Genomic DNA, 18429 nt, shown 5'->3' with positions numbered 1-18429 from the left:
TCTTGGTTCGATCTCTGTCCGAGTAAGTTTGTAATAGACAACATTGTGTTCGTAGGTTTTTTCGGGATACTCCGGTTCCCTTCTACATTATCATTCTACCAATTATTCGATCATCATTCACTTGCCTTGATCATCCGTCTCCTTTAGTCTAAAGGATATAGTCGTGTAACGTTAAACTGAAAGATTTCATTTTCATCAAGGATTGTTCAAGAGGCTTAAAACATGTTCAGTGCTAGAATCTTCACACTTTTAAAGCTTCAGTTTCATTGGAAATTCTAAATTAAAAAAAAAAAAAAAAATGTAACATATATTAACCTTGTAAGGTAATTTAGCTCTTTTATTTATTTATTTATTTATTATATTTTCCTTTTAAACTTCCAAATTATGCTGTGCATAAGCGTCGGAAGCCTTACAGAACGACTTTGCCCGTCTCTCGATAGGTATTAGTGCAAAAACGGTAAGACATAGGTCTTTTTTTAAGCAATCTATTTAGTGTCGTAAAAATACGTAGATCTCATCTCCTCCATTAACCGTGTATTCAAACTAGAAGTGGTTTAATTTAGCCATTTCCGGTTTCAATATTTATCGCCATAGAACAAAAACGGTAACAGATAGTGAGAAATGGTTTCCGGCAAAACGATTCAACGTCTCAAAGACAATAAAATGTGTCTATGTACAACATACTACCAAAACTGGAAGTGGTTCAAATTTAATATTACTTCCGGTTTCAGTATTGATTTTCATAGAGCGAAAGCGATAAAGGATATCGAGAACCAGTTTGTTGCAATCGATTCAGCGTATGAAGTATAAGTTCTGAATCCTCTCTTAATCCTCTTTTCAGATCCCAAGTGGTTGAAATAACGATTTTTTTCAACCTTTATATTCATTAAAAAAAAAAAAAAAAAAAAAAAAAAAAGTAGGGGATAGCGACTAAGGACTTTTTGATATGGATTCAGGATTTCAGGAATAGGTTCTACCTTTGATTTTATTGCTCTATTGCAACCATGAATTATAGATGTACTATTTAAAGTTGGGTACTAAATTCGCATAGTTTGGAAATCTACAATTTGTTCTTTTGTAGGTAAGTACGAGTATGTTTATTCACTTCTAGCATCGTACAAGCTTCGTTTTAAACAGACTTAAATCTAATTTAAATTACTCGCTGAACAAAACAATATTTTATTGTAAAAAATATTAACGTGTAACAGTTTCGCCAATCAAAGGGTGGTTTTAAGGTCAATAGCTATTTGTATTACTTGACCAGGATAGCAGTGCGGTTTTGGGAGGATGGCGCTGCTGTTGTGTTTACATCAGTTTCATGGCAAGCGCGGTGGGACAGGGGAGCGGAGCGTTTCACTCTGGAGTGTATCCAACGGTTTTTTAAAAGTTGCAGTTTGGATGTTATGCATCGCCTAATCTCTTCCGCTTAATAAAGAACGGCGAAGTTATGTGGTTGAAGTGAACCATTCCTGCAGTAATGCAGATGTATTGTGAACAGTGATATATGAATGGAAATGACCAATTTAAGAACAACATAGCACAATTGACAATTCAGTGAGCCTCTACCGTGTATTAAGAAGATTGTATAAAAATTGAATACGTTTTATTCGATGTCATTATAAAACAGGAGCAGCCTGTAAAACGCTGCTCGCTAGTTTGTTCGCAAGTTAATATGGAGGGTGTATTTTTGTTGTAGTTGTTTTTTTGCTTGTTACTTAAGATGTTCTGCAAATAACTTCAATAACTTTTGAAACTGTTTGTCTTAACTTGAGCCAGGGGCGGATCCAGGCTGAATGTTTGATTGGCGGTCGTTCGAAGTCAAATCCAGGTAAGAGTGTATTGCAAAATAAATAAATAAATAAAGTAAACAATTTTAGAAAATGAGAAGTAGATATTGTCTGCAATTTCTAGAACAGAAATGGCCACCTGCGATTTCGAAGGTGGACATTTTTTGAGCAAGAACGCCAATGTATGTAATTTCTTGCTTTATTTGACTTCTGCAACGTAAAACAAAAAAGGTAGGCCTACCTATTTTAAGTTTTATTTTACATTTATAACACAAAGTTGAAAATTCTTAGGTTTTATTTTTAAAATAAAAAATATCCTATTCTGGGGGAAGAATCGCCCCGATTACCCCGCCCCTAGATCTGCCCCTGACTTGAACATATGCGTGAAGTGGTTTATTACGAACAGGGCAAAAAGAACTGTGATAGATTGATTACAAGTAATACGGTTAGAAACACTGCTTTTTGCATTTTAGTTCCAAAACCGGCCGCTCGCACTCGTTCGCTGGTCAGGTAATAACAACGAATATTTCAAGAAGTAAACAACCTGTCAGTTTTATTTCAATTAAATACATTATTACGGTGTACTATTTGGTTAAGTTACGTTTCAACGTATGCTCCTGCATTTTCCACACACATCTGAAATCTGAATAATCACCTCCCCAACTAAGCATAATCTCTCAAAATTCCATTCGCCTGTCACAGTCCTCATGAAAAAGTTCATAAACGTAATGTGGCTTTCAAGGTCGAAAATGTAACTTCCTTTTTAAAATGGTCATCACCGTGTGATGTGGCAATCCCGTTTCCCTAGCAGCTTGTCTTGTGGATTGTGAAGGACTACGTTCAAACATGTCTTGAACAACTTGCACATTGTCTTCCATTAGTGAGAACCGTCCAGATTGACTTGCATCTAACTCACTACCAGTTGTCATTAATTTCTTATGATAGTATGAGTGTGTTGGATTCGATTCTCGCCTATCCCTGTTCAAGAAAGCCATTTCTGAGTGTACAGGGTTCGTTCCTTGCATGTTCCCATTTGGGATAGACCATTAAAGACAATCCTGGGTTCGTATTCCTAATACCCCATGATGAAAAGTCATTTAATGATGGTATCGAAGTTCCAATTCTTATAAGGGGAGATTACACACTCACGGTCTCAAAGTTCGAGTGCTATAGGTTACCCCAAAAAGACTTGGTCGGGTGCCCACCGTCGCTGACGAGTCAGCCACATTAAGACAGTAGGGATAGAACATCTCTTATCCATAGTTTCGAAAAGGAAACTTGTGAGGAACATAAAAGACAAAACTAACACCGGATGGCTGCAGAGAGAGACCAATGTAGCTTTGCACTGCGCTACATTTAATGCACTATAACTATGACATAATGAAATATTAAATCATGCACGCAGTATACGACAATACTTATCTTGTTAAACAATAGAAAAAAATAATACAATAAAATATGCACAATAGCACTATTTGCATGATGTTGCTTGATTCAAAATAAGCACATGGAATGAATACGTTTAACTCATATATTTTTATCTTTAGGTAATTAGAAACATTCGTACAGCACAAACAAAATAGATTTTGTTTAAAAAAAAAAAAAAAAAAAAAAAAAAATAGTGGCCCTAAAATACGGTTTAGACGCGCACGAACGGTGCCGGTGAAGACGTACGGATATCGCGGTTTCACAGATCCAAGGGATTACGCGATAATTCTTGAAGACAAAACATATATTCTTCTTTCCATAATCACTAGGGAAATTAGTTCCTTCAGGAGGATTTTCAGGTACTTTTCCTTGTTTCATGATTTTCGGTGTTACAAGAGTATAATCTTGATAACTTTCAACTTACAATAGTATATGCACAGGTTATCCGAATAATTAAATGTTACTAGAGATATTAATTTTCACGTTCCATACAAGTAATTCCATATTTCAACAAATATTGGTCATTTGTAGAATGATTGAGGAGTGACGTCTAGTACGACGCGTTTTCAAAGCAAAACTCCTGCCGCCTTTTCTGCGCATTACGCCTTGTAGTCGCTCTGAAGGCGTATGGATACATTGGTGAAACAAAAGATAGTTCCCACACAACACTTAACTTTTAAGTAATCTCTGTGCTAATAAAAGTTGGTTAATTGAATAACATCTTATCGGGGACATATTAATCACATTTAGGCACATAATTACTTGCATAACAAGTGTTTATTATAGAATATGCACTTTATGACGTATCTGTCTCCTGGCTTCGGAATTCAGCTTTAGGTAGGGGGAGGAGAATGTTAAGCTGAGTTAAATTTTTTATCCGTATTTGGTCGCACGAAGAATAGAGTAGGCGGGTGAATGCACACACGCACACAGAAATATATGAACAAAGAAGTTCGCAGCATCTTGGTTTCAAATAATTTTTCATCTGGTGCGCAACAATTCCAAGTAATCCTCATCAAACACGAGGGTTGATTAAGAAGTATATAACGATAACGTCATAATACTTTTTTTTTTTTTATTGTCTTCGGGTTAAGCGTTCCATTCCTACCTTTCTCTTGTCTTCACCATCTCTGCACTTGCACCACCGATCTCCAAACTTCATACCTTACGGCAATCTTAGCTATGTCTTCTACGTTGTATACACCAGCCATTTTGCGGTTTTCACTTGATCAACTTCTGAAACCATAAATAGTAAACCTCACATTAGTAAACAGTATTACACGCCAGCTAGAGTTCATTCTAGTTTGTAGGATAATCTAAATTAAAAATAGGTATTGCGTTTACAACCACCCTGTAGAGTGCCTGATGAAACTAAACTCGATAGATCGAGAAACTGTTACACGTTAATATTGTTTACAGTAAACTTATTAGTTTGCTCAGCGAGTAGTTTAAATCAGATTCTAGGTGTAATCTTCAGTTTCCCATACAGGTGCATCATGGAATCCAAACAGAGTAAAATGTTGCCATATCCTATATCAATATTGCATAAATAATTAGTAAACTTGTATACAGAAATTTTGTTGTAATCAAGAAATATGTAGTGCAGTAGGCAATCTCACCGTCCAAAATATGGCTGTTCGAAACTTCGCGGGCAAATACATTGCCAGACCGGAACCTCACAGTATCAGAAACTCGCCGCTCCAAAATCTTGCCTGTCTACGGTTTCGTTGACCCAGATTCCCGCAAAGTTTTGGACCGGCGAGGTTGTGTTCCCAAAACCAAGTGGAAGAGCTATTGACGTTTTTGATTTTACGCATATTCTAAGATATAAATATAAAAAAAGAAACATTCATTAAAAAAAAGAGCTCCTTCGTGGGTAAGTGGTTAGCGTATGCGCCTTTGACATGGGAGACCCCGGTGTTATATTCGAGCTGCTGACCAGCTAATGAGTACAATGAACGAAAACCCGCTCCACTTTCGACGCATCCATTTACACTGTTGTATGTGTACATCATCCCTCCCTCCCTTCTCACTCACTTGACACTCATCCCAGGGGTAATTTGACTCGGCTGTTCTTTACAATAACAAAATATAAACACACACACGCCCCCCCCCCAAAAAAAAAATGTAAGTTCTCCGGAAAATCGAAGAATCAATAATTTTCAGAAACACGGAAGACGTAAAGCGGAAAAATTTTTTAGAAAGTGGAAACGATAATTTTTTCATAAAGCGGAAACTGAAAAATTTTCGGTAAAGGAAACGAAAGAAAGCGAAACAGCAGAAAATTTTCCGGAAACATGAATTTTTCTTTCCCGAAAGTGGCCATCCCTAGTCGAGATAGCGCAAGCAATGGAAAATACAGAATATCACTTTCATCTTGTAACAATATACAAGTAAATACACTACTATTTCCTAGGATACCTTTCAATAAATACAAGATGCAACCAAGTTCAGTTCTGTCTCTCCATATCCATCTCCGAAACCAAAGTTCCCTTTTATCTTGAAAACTATAGCATGACAGAGGTGTTTATCCTGTTTGGGCTAGAACTTGTTTGCAAAAATCATTTTGTTTTAAAACTGAAATGAAATCTTTTAAGTTTTACGTTCCACGTTTGTGCCGGTAATCTAAAGGAGACAGTAATGATGAGAAATGAATGCAATGGTGGGATGAATAAAGTGTGTGGAAACGGGAGAACCCCGAGAAAATGCACGCACACTGTGTTTAGCCATTACAAAGTCCACTTAGCGCGAGCTGGGATAGAAGCGAGGGACCCCACGCACCAGAGGTGAACGCTCTACCACTGAGCCACCGCGACCCCATCCATTTTGTTTTAGTTTGCACGTACAATACTTCCTTCTCTTCTGATAATGTAAACAAAATCAAGGCTATGGTGAAAACCAACTCAGGCGAAAGTCAGGTTCCATGAAGCCTTGAAAATTGATAGATTATCAACTTATTCAAATTTAGTATTAATGGACCCCATATCGTCATAATTTCTTAAACATTTTGATCAATTCCTTAATTTTATAGATCTAAAAACAGTTGTTCGTCTGACCGTATATATTTAATTATTAAATGAGAGTAAATTAGATCTCAATTTTATATGATTACAGTATTTTTTATCTTCAGTGTTGCAATTAATCCTATACTATAACATTTTTAACAGTTTTTTTTAAGGATCTTATATTGTAACTGTTTTAAGGGAAATATAACTTCATACCCAAATTATTAAAGTAGTTCCACGATTGTGGGGGTATTAGCTAACGCGATGTACATAGAAGCATTTCTAGAGTTAAATTTACAGTTGCGAGAGTATGTATGGAAAGGGTAAAAAATTTAATGTTTGCTTCTAACTAACTGTGCTGAGTGTTTAAATGCAGATGATGGTTAAGAAGTTATCATCAGTTTGAAACAGGATGATTCTTCGATTTTTTTAGGGAAGTTGTAGAAGTAAGGCATCAGAACCTGACCTTGATGACCAGAATAGAATGCGAGATAGTGGAGGGTCCAGGGATATACCTTCGAGGTAAGTGAAAAGAGGAAATAGGGGAAAATGAAACTAAAATCTTACTAAATAGATTCAAGCAAATGTAGCGTGGAAAATTTCTCCTCACCCACGTAAGTGGGATGCTTTTTCCCCAGAGTTAATTAATCTCAAACCGTGTGATGACCAGGTTTATAATCATTCCTTTGATATTTTGTAAGTTGAGTATTTTCTGTGAAACAAAAAGTTACCTTCTTTAATGTTACTGTACAGTAGAGCTTCATTCACCATATTATGGCGTATGCTTATGATGTAAATTTAATAGGGGATGCTAGGAGAACAATAGAAATAAATGCAAATATCTTATTAAACGCTTGCATAGACATGGGTTTAGAAGTAAATGAATTGAAAACTAAATACATGGAAGTTCGTCGGGATCATAATATTGCAAATTATGGATGCGTTAAAATATAAAATAATACTTTCGATGAAGTGGGTTTCAGTAGTGTGTGCAGCAGTATTAGCTAGGTATTGAAGTGTGTTGATATTTACCAACATATCTCAACGCCTTCCAATATTGCTGTACATAATATGCAGGGTTCCCACGCACCCTGGAAAATCTGGATATAAAAGTGTTTCGTAGAAACGTCCTGAAAAAGTAATAGAAAGCAGAAAAATTGTGAAAATTCTGGAAATGTCCTGGAAATTATTTATGAACTGTAAATGTCCTCAAATTTATATTGTATAACAGTTGTTAGAACTGTATATATAATTTGCAGAGCTATGATGAATGAAATGCTGGTGCATTATTTATTTTAGAGGGGAAATACGTTTATCAAATAATTCAATGTTTAATTAGATTCAAATATTTCATTATATAGTTATCATTGTTTACAATAAACGTTGCTTTGTTCAGGGATTTTTTTAAGTTCAAGTTACTTAGGTAGCAAAGCTAATATGAACTAGTTAGTTAGCATATCAAGTCATTTATTTCAATCAGTTTCTTTTTTCCAAAACAATACAGCAGGTCTACAAAGTTTAAAAAGTAAAATTTATACATACTCTTATTCTGTATTAATCTAAATATTGTTTCCAATTGCCCATTGGGGTGAAGGTGGCCTTTTCTTACAATATACTTTTTTTCTTTCTTTCTTCAGAGCATAACATTCTATTGTATAAACCAAACTGTCCTATATTTTTTCAATGTCCTGCTGGGAGGCCTGAATAACGTAGATCCAAAGCAGTGACCATAGTAGTTGCTGACAAATGCAACTAATATACGTCATTTCATAAAGGAGATAGCAACTAAAGAAGAAAGAAGGCTATTGGATGGTTCGTTAAGTGTACGAGTGGCAGATAAGTCCAAACTGGGTGTAACAAGTGTTGAAGATTCGCCACACCCAGGATGCTCTGTTTGTGCAGTCACGGACAACAATATTACGGGAGTTGATGAGTCGATAGGGGAAAACAGGCGTATTACACTTGTGTTCGACTCAAACAACTTTCACCATATTACACTGCGGACGGTGAATTTCGATTGGTTTCGACCCTTCAGCTAGCAGAAATCTAGTGACACTCCGCTGCTTTTATGTTGGTGCAAACCTGCAAGGTGCAACCATCTTGTTTCACTGATTCCCAGCATCCCGTCCGCCAGGCATTTGTACAACTTTCCCGGTTGTTTATTGAATGAACCTTGTATGTAAGTATGTTTTCATAACGTGTCTGATGAAGGCAGTGATATATTGCCGGAAGTGTAACACAGATTAGTAATAATAGTGTTTACTTTAGTCAGATTGTATTTTTAATATTTCTGTGGAATGCGTACACTTCGTCTTGTTATTAGCAAGGTAAATGAGTTTGCAGAGGTTTTGTAGAAAAATGAATTCCAACATTTTATGTCGTTTTTTCAGCAGTAAAGACGACCTAGACACGGAACGGGATCGTCCTCATGGTGGTGCTTTTGAGGCTACTGACTGCTGTAAAGACGCTGGTCCAGATAGAAGGCGAATGGAGCCCAGTGACAGTGACAGCGACCGAGATAAAAGAGACGGCGATGGACAGCGTACGGACAATAGAGGAAAAAGCGATAGAAGGGACGATTATTCTGGCAGCAGAGATTATCGCAGTGATGATAGAGAAGATAAAAGTAAGTTTTTACTTAATGATCGTTGTTCTTAAAAGGGCTGTCCACAAAGTAACAGATGTTTTGAAATAAAAAAAAAAAAAACTAACAGAGTGAACAAACCAAATTGTATTATATACATTTGAAAGGTACACCCTTAAGCTATTTTTCTACATAATCGCAATGCAAATCAAGGCAATTATCCCGTGGTACAAGTTTTTTAATATCGTCGTGGTAGAAATCTGCCGGCTGCGATTTCAACCACTGCTTACACCGGCATGCAGTTCGCCGTCTGCATCAGAACGTTGTGTAGCGAGCCATGTCTTCATCGCTGGCAAGATTGTCACGAATTTTGTCGTTTGATTTGCCTCACCAGTTTATCAGACATAAGGCTAGGCCTACCACTGCGTTTCTCATCCGGAACATTGGAACGGCCATTTTTAAAATCAATGCATGATTTTTTCAGTCGGCCTTTAATCATTATTCCATGTTCATACACTTCACACAGCTGGCGATGGATTTCAATTGGCTTGTGGTTTTCTGCCAACAAACACCTAATCACAGAACGCACCTCACAAGAGGCGGGTTTTCTATTGCAGCTCACATTGTAACACGTCACAGAGAGCACAGTAAGGGCGTCAGAGTCCTCGTGCTACCTCATCTGGATACGTACTGAGCGTAGTAACATTCTGACACCAGGATGGCGACTCTATTCTTCCCCCCCCCCCCCCCAGTGCCGCGATAGGCCAAAACGTCGCGTACTTTCAGGACAGCCCTCGTACAAGCGGGTGAAATGTGATGTGCATTCTTTTGGTTACTAAGTGATGCGCAAAGTCCTAAATAAATACATTGGCCATGATAGAGACCTAATAAATACTCCTCAAGTAGTAATTATAAGTTAATCTGAGAAACAAACGAAGGACGATTTTTTTTACGACTACTCTGTAAACTACAGGGGATCACAAGTCTCTGACACGTAGCTGCTATGATATCATGTCAGTTGCCTCTATATAATATTGTCTCCTCATCCTTGACGTAGAAGTTTTCGGTTTCAATACTACCATATCACTTAAACCATAGGTTAGTGGTCAACATGGAAATTTTAAAACTTTTCTCTTCCGTTGGAGAGCTGTTTTATACTTTGATAAGATATCTTCTTCGTAACTGCATCCAGATATTCTATCCTTGGTCTTCCTCTTCTTGGTTTTCCTTCTGCCTTTCCCCTCTATCAACACGGTGATCCAATTGGAGTGCCGAATAAATGGCCAAGCATGTTGTTTCTTCTTTTTCCTATTATCTTCATGATCTCTCATCCTTCATTAGCCTTCTTTCGTACGTCTTCATTCCTTTCCCTGTCGGTCCATGATATGCGCAGCATTCTGCACCAACACCATATTCCAAATGCTTCTAGTTTGGATATTTCAACTTTCCTCATTGTTCATGTTTCTTATGTGTATAGCGCCACGCTACATACCAGAGTCTTAATAAATCGTTTTCAAACGTCCAACGACACATTTCTTGATGTTAGCAGTCCTGTTTTCCTATTGAATGCTTGTTTATCCTGCGCTGTTCTTGAACTTATGTCTTTTTCACTTCTTCCGTCCGAGGATATTAGATTTCCTAAATAGGGTAACGTCTGTCCGAGAATATTAGACTTCCTGAATAGGATAACGTCTGAACGTCTTCGATTTCCGTTCCCTTTAGCAATACGTTTCCCCCTTCGTGTCCTGCTTTTTGCACTCTATCACTTTGGTTTTCTTCTTGTTTATCTTCATTTTGCATGTTTTTTCCAGTTGATCGTTCAAGTTTAAAAGTGCTTTCTGCAAGTCCTTTTCGTTCTCCGCTATCAGTGCTATGTCATGAGCAAACCTTATTGTGCTGAAAACCTGGCCATAATCTGGTTGTAATAACGTCCCTCAATCATAGCATTCTGCCTTCGTCTGCTTTTGCTACACTCTCGATAATGTCTTTCGGTAAACTTTCTACTAAATTCTTTTATAACATCCTATCAAAATTCCCCAGTACACTTGGTCAAAAGACTTCTCTAAACCACTACACAAACTTCATTTACCTTTCTGAGTCTAAATTATTAAACTTCTCTTCCGCTCTGCCATATATAATCTGTTCACTACTCGATGCAAATGAGGAAGAAAATGATATTCAAATGTTATTAACACAAAATAACATGAAATGTGCACTTGAGTGTTTCCCGTTTAGCAAGAAAACATTTATTTTTATTTTATTTTATTTTTATTTTTTTATTTTTTACCTTCTATGCATAATTGAGGAGCGTTTTTTCAAAGGACGATAAATGCAAAAAAATTTCAAAAATGGGTTATGCTTTATAACGGCATCACTTGTATCTTTTACTTTGTCCTGTGAATTGTGTTTTAGCAAAGTGGGGAATGTACCGTGCGTAGGAATAGCCGAAACCACAAGGTTTTAGCAGAAATCAACATAGTCGGGTAAAATTTTTCACAAACAAGGCTTCAAAAGCCAATCCATAGGCTTTTCTTCGCTGCAAGTGGCAACTATTGTGTTTTTATTTCTCATAACCTAGGTAAGTAGTTTTTTTTTTTTTTTTTTTTTTTTTTTTTTGCCACCCGTAAATTTCATGAAGTCACCAAAAATTCAAGATGGCGTACAATATGGCGATCTGAAAACACACAAATTTAGTTGCTGCGTGGTATCAAGTTTGGTATCGATTTCTGTTTCCATGGTCGTAGAATTAAAAAAAAAAATGATATCAGAAATAGCGTCAGATCCTCATAGAAAGACAAGAGAAATGTAGCAAACAATAAAATTACCGTAAACTCATGGAACATACATGTAAAATAGTATATTGTCATTTAAGATGACTGGAGCTCTCTTTCTGGAAAAGTTTACATTTTTATATAAATTTCTGTTAAAAAGAATCTTTTTTATCATAATTTAGACTTTGTTCAGAGAGTTTCTTCCTTTGTACAAGATATTAAGCACTTGCTCCTTGAGTTCATTGAGGAAAACTTCAAATTATACTTTTAAGGATTGGATTCTTTACATAGAGCTCATTGGCATCCTATTGAACTTCATCAGAACATCACGAGAAGGACGATGGGCGAAACATTTCAAGAAAATGTTAAAGCTAATGACATTTCATGGCCATGTCAATTACGTACGGTGCGGATCTATTTATCTAATAAATATGGATAATTTAGAGCAAGAATTTCCTGCTGTTCATGAACAGTTTCTGAGAGGAAACTTCGCTATTAAAACTACAGGCAAACCATTTGTCAGAATGCCGTCAGACCAAGCAACTGAACATGTGAACAACATTTGTAAAATATCTGGAGGACTTATCAACATAAATAATACGTGAGAGAGTGCTCGACAGAGGAGGGAGCTAACATACAATGAAAGAGGGAGATTATGTGACATGACAAAAGGCCTTCTTGGAGTGCGAACACATTCAGCATATAGTCATAATGAGCTATATACACAGGGAGCCTAAGAAAGGATGCTGTAGATGTGCAGCACCTGCAAGAACAGTTTGAGAGATTTCACATATTTAGAATGTCCAGAAAAATAATTAATTTGTATCCTAACTGGTAATGTGTTACCCAAAGAACACGCAGAACACTTAATAAAGGCACGAGAAATAGGTGAAGCGATAATAAACGTTCTTATAGATAAAGGATTTGGCCCAGATGCTACTGTAGATCTGCAAGCTCCAGTAAACAAAATTGAACATGATGACCTTCAAAAATGTCATTTTAAACCAACAAGTTAAAGGAGGAACCAATCACAAAAATGACATGATGATTCAACAGAGACTTCTTGAGCAGTATGTTCAGGAAGATCAGTAGATGTAAAGGACGTCTTCATATACGAACTTACTACTATTCCCACCAGCAATTTTAAGATCTGATGGCTCACTTAATTCAATAGACAAAGCTCCACTTTGTCACACACTGACAGAAGAAAACTACACTGATTGGACTGCTTCAAGCAATAAGCACTGTGCTTTAATAGTAGATGACATTTCTCTTGTACATCAACTTGGAAAACTAAAGGATACTGCAACATTTGGAGACTTAGCAGATACATGTTTCAGGTACTTAACAAAGAACAAACATTTCAGAAGAATTGATGTATTTGACAGATACCCCGATATACCTACTGTAAAAGATACAACAAGAATAAGGCGATCAACTCTGCCTTAAGTTGGAAGTATTAGACGCCTCATTCAAGATATAAATACACCTTTACCTAAAAATGGGAGCGATTTATCAATAACTCTGAAAATAAAACAAATCGAATTACATTCCTGGCTGAGCAGTTCATTTCTAATGCTGCAAATCTGCCTCATTTAGAGAGCCAAAATTTGAAGCTTTACATTCACAGATCCAAGATGTATCTATGCTTTGTTGCCAACAAGAAGAAGCTGATACTCGTATTATTTTGCACAGTTCATATGCACTACGCAAAGATTATTAGTTATCCAGTCTGATGACACTGATGTTCTTGTCCTTTTGATATGGCGTGATTTTTCTCCAAATGTGTGGATGCAGTGAAGTAATCCAATTAAGCACATTAATGCACATGACATTAGTCTTAAGTTGGGAGGTGTAGTAAATAATTTTCTGCTTGTTTTCACAGTTTAACAAGGTGTAATACTGTCAGTCAGTTCCATTTAATAGTGAAATAACAGCTTGGAAAGTTTTCATTAAACAGCCAGATTTGTTAAAAAGTATAGGACTAATTAATGCAGTCATTTTCCATGATATTGAAACATTTGTTTGTAAATTGTATAGCTCATCCACAACTATTACAAGTGTAGATGTCTTAGTGTTCATGTATTTCGACAAGGTAAGCCACTCAATAAGTTACCTCCGACCAGTGGTAAATTAAAGTTACATGCACAACGTGCTTCGTATCAAGCATTAGTGTGGGCTAAAGCTACAGAGCAAAATCATTGCTTACCAGCTTCTACTGACAGTGGTTGGAAGTTAGAAAATGATGCTCTCAAATTAATTTTCATGACAAGAGATCCTTTCCCTAAAAATCATCTGCATATGTCAATATACAAATGCCTTAAGAAGTTCTTTGATGCTTCATGTTCCTGCAAAAATGCTGAAATGACTTGTACTCCAGGATGCTCATGTTTTGAAAGAAAGTGCTTGAATCAATTTATGAAATACAATGACTAAACAAGTCATGAAAAAAACTTTTAAAATTGCTTTCGATATGAGCCTTTCGTTATACTTGAGTGTGTTAATACTAGACTGGTGTATTGGTTTATATCCAAGTCTGTATATGAAATTGCTTGTTTTTGAATGAATGTGCACCATGTGCGGAATAAGTTTAAGTTGAGGCTTTGTAATATTGTTTATTTCATGGTTCAAATATTGTTTACATTGTAGTTCTACTTACGTCTTTTCAATATGGAGGTGCAGTGAGTTTTAAGACAACGTAGTATTGAAGAGTGTTTGGTGCCCTTTTGAATTGAATGTGAAATTGAAATATTATGCTGTTTTAAAGGTATATTCATTAAAATTGGTATTCGGACGATTTGAATACAATTATTGTAAAAATAACTTAAGTGAAACAAACCATTTGTTTCTTTTAACTAAGTGAAGTTATATTATTAAGTTTGTTATGATTCAGGAATATCGGTACTTGATGGTCTAATTATATAGGAAGATTGAGGTATCGTATTGAATAAAAATTGTTATGGACACATACGTATTCTTGTGTTTAATATGTTGGACCTTAGAATTAATGATTTGCTTGCTTGCATAACTATTCATGTGATTGAGATTCAGAAGTCGGATGCTTTTAGTAACCGCACGGCACATAACTGCATTTGAGGTATGAACCAAACAACTCAAAATATAACAGAACGCTTGTTACATCAGTTTGTATATAATATATTAGAAATTTAAAACTTGAAATATTGTTAACATTAAACAACATAGTTACAGTATTTCTTGTATTAGTAAAAAGTTTATTATACTGTATTTGGAATACATGCTATTGCTGAGATTTGTTTTAAAATACTTACATTTAGTTTACTGAAATGTGATCACATTTTCCGCTTGTATATATGTTAATTACCTTGATGTCTTTGCCAATCATGTAAAAACCTTACATTGTGTATGCCTGATAACATTTTCAACTATTTTTTTTTTTTTAATTCAACCGCCGCAAAATCATGAAAATCGACACCACGTTTCATGGCATGTGCCAATTTGGACTTGCTTCTCTTTTGGAAATGAAATGAAATGAAATGAAATCTTTGAGTTTTACGTCCCACGGTTATGCCGGCTAGCTAAAGGAGACGGTGATGATGAGAGGTGAATGAATTGGTGGAATGAAGAAACTGGAAGGAAACGGGAGAACCCCGAGAAAACCCATGCACACGGTGTTTGTCCACCACAAAGTTCACTTGGCGGGAGCAGAGTTTGAACCCGGGACCCCCAAGCACCAGAGGTGAACGCTCTACCACTGAGCCACCGCGGCGACCTTGCTTCTCTTTTGGGCAGCCATCTTTTATTCCTGGTGACTCCAAGGAATTGACGGGTGGCAAACGCAATATTCTGTTAAAACCAGCTTTAAAAATCATAAAAGCAATGATTGCCACTTGTAGCAAAGAAAAGCCTACGGGTTGCAACTTTTCTCTTATTCATTCTCCTACTTACATATGCTCTCGAAGAGTTACAGCAGAAGTCATATGCATTTTTTTGTTTTGTTTTTTAATTCGAGTCAAGTGTAGTTGTACAATCTCTGCGTCATGACTCATTCAAATCAGTAGAGCAAGGAAAACGTAGTTTCGTATACCTGGCTGGAAACAGAGTCTTCAAGAGGATGCAACCAAGTTGCATCGGCTTTGTCGGAATTTCTATTGATCCTAGAGATGAAATAAGTGATAGTCCTACTACATTACATCTCTTCTCAGATTCATGTAGCAGCCAGAATAAAAACAGCGTTATGATGGCAACACTCATTGCATTCTTGGAAAGAAGTGAAACATTTTCTGATGTCCTTCACCTCTTCCCAGTTCGTGGACATAGCTACATGCCTCCAAACCGTGTATTTAGTCGAATAGAAAAATCATACAGAAGAAAGGAAAACCTCTTGTCACCTCAAGAATATTATAAGACCATGGAACACAAAGTTCTTGCCAAAAACTGGGAAACTAAAAATCTGAAGTACAGTGTGAGATAAGTTCTGAAGCCCAGGCTTCCATTCAAAATGAATAGCCAGCGTGTTATCATATACACGAAGGCAAAGAACCGTGTTCATGTTTCAATTGAGAATACATATTTTGGAAATGCAGTTGAAGTCTTGTGAAAAACAAAACACTGTCGAATCGTGTTGTCTTCTGCTATTTTGACAAAGAAAAATATGGTCAGCAAAGAGAAGAAGAAAAATGTTCTTGCTCTCTTACAGTATTTTGTTATACCGGCAAAGGGCTTTTACAAAGATGTTGTAGCACACTGAACCACGTGTGATAATGTGTAAAATGGTACAATATTTTATATGATTATACTAGCGCTGATATTTTTGGTGCTTTTTACATTCTTGGTTTGAGCAAATAGTGCAAAATAAGTGTACACGAACATACTTTTAATATTATCATTTTGCTATACAGTTTGTATTATGACCATGATTACTACGAATAAAGATAACAACAATAAGTTAATTGTATAAAATGCATATAAAAATAAAATAAATAAATATACACAACAAAATAAAATATAACTGTATCGGCCTGTGTATTATATTTTATGCATTTGCATTTATCGACTTTTGAAAAAAAAAAAAAAAAAACAAGTACTTCCTCTTTTTTATTGCAAAACAAATATTGCCCTTTAATACATTTTATTACAGCATCTTATTCACAACAGTACTAAATAATATCAGAGCAAAAATTAAAATTATAACATTTGCCTATCTACGATAAAATAAGAGAAAATGCGTTTTCTGTAAAATTGAATTTTCTACATATATCGAGTTTTGAAAAAATGCTCATCAAGTTTTAATATTTTTTGTTGCTTGCACTTGGAGGATCGTCAGGTGTAAAATCAGAATGTTCAGCAATATCATCACGAGGACCTGAAATCATGTAAGCCAGTGTTTTCCAACCTTTTTCAACTTGCTGCACACTAGGGGTGTAACTTGAATTTTCGCGGCATACTCATATATTATTATTATTATTATTATTATTATTATTATTATTATTATTATTATTATTATTTGCAAATATAAAATACCATGGTATTTTTTTCTGTGATTACTGATTTCTTTCTCACAGAGATGAAAGCTCGATCACTGGTTTTCCCCTTGCTAATTCATTATGCTTATTTTTTATTCTAATTTTAAAATAGACAACAATTGCAATGAAATATACGACTCAGATTTTTAAATATACGCTGTTTTTTCGAAAACTGTATCCAACCTTTCACTAAGAACGATTATCACTAAATAACGAACAAACAAACAAATGTCTTGTACTTTTAACTTTGCTGTTCTAACCAAAACCGGTGCATATTATTGCAATCATACAGCTTGCAATGCTTCAAAGTCAAAACACAGCTATTGAACTCACGTGCGAATGAGTGTTCTACGAACGTTCATTTGACGCATACCGTACAAGAGCTTCCATTTCTCGGTGTTAGTATGACCACGGCCGACTCGATGTTCCCTTCCCTTGCTGTTCTTAGAGCGAGGGACAAGAACACATCGAGTCGGCCGTGGTATGACTCTCAGTTGAAGTGTAACATAGCAGCTAACCGTGGAAATGTGTACGAGCCGAAATACTGTCTGCTACGCAGTAATAGATGTAGAATAATATATTACAATTACAGTAATTTTTTCCATGCTAGAAATTCATAGTAATGTGAAATACAAAAATATACATTTTTCCTATGTCTTGCAATTTGGTTGCTATAGAATTAATAATTTTGTTTCGATTTCCTCGCGGCACACCGGTTGGGAAACGCTGATGTAAGCCATTTCAATAGCAGTATTTTGCTTATTTATTTTCTCCCAGTTCCTCCATCTAAACTTAGCATAGCCATTATCCAAAATAAGTAATTCTAAGTAGTTAAAATATTTTCAGAAGATTTGCTTATTGTGAACTTTTAGTTTAGGTGATAACCAATTTATAAGGCCTTATTTTATTTTTAAAAATCTTTTTTTGCAGGTCGAACACCAGAATGAGAAGATGATAAAGTACCCGAATGGACCAAAGTTGGCATCAGACGTTGATATATATATATATATATATATATATATATATATATATATATATATATATATATATATATATATATATATATATATATATGTGTGATATATATATATGTGTGTATTTTTTTAATTAAAGCAGTGTATTTTTGTTGTAAGCAGTGAAATTTTACTAGTCATATGTCAATAATCATGTAAAAGGTTGCTTCGCTCACCATCATTCTATGATATTACTAAACATTATTTTGTATGTTAAACTGGCGCATAAGCCGTTTTAATAGGTTTTAGAGTTCGTTATTATATATATTTTACAAAAATTGTTCGTAGATAGTGTCCGCCATAGATAACACTTTCCACACCATCATGCAATATTGTA

General features: G+C 35.7%; 1 protein-coding gene across 1 annotated transcript in view; it reads left to right on the top strand.

Annotated features, from left to right (window-relative positions):
• LOC145674160 (uncharacterized) overlaps window positions 1-18117 on the top strand; it is a 45291-nt gene extending 27174 nt beyond the window's left edge. The window contains exons 12-14 of the mRNA XM_081743989.1: window positions 6654-6742; window positions 8611-8846; window positions 18010-18117. Coding sequence (XP_081600115.1) covers window positions 6654-6742; window positions 8611-8846; window positions 18010-18026 — 342 coding nt within the window. The 3' untranslated portion in view covers window positions 18027-18117. The remainder of the gene's footprint in view (window positions 1-6653; window positions 6743-8610; window positions 8847-18009) is intronic.
• The last annotated feature ends 312 nt before the right edge of the window (window positions 18118-18429 follow it).

Source organism: Thermobia domestica, chromosome 17, assembly GCF_964235325.1.
Source record: "Thermobia domestica chromosome 17, izTheDome1.hap1.1, whole genome shotgun sequence".
Taxonomy (NCBI): domain Eukaryota; kingdom Metazoa; phylum Arthropoda; class Insecta; order Zygentoma; family Lepismatidae; genus Thermobia; species Thermobia domestica.
This window is presented reverse-complemented; position numbering and strand designations above follow the sequence as displayed.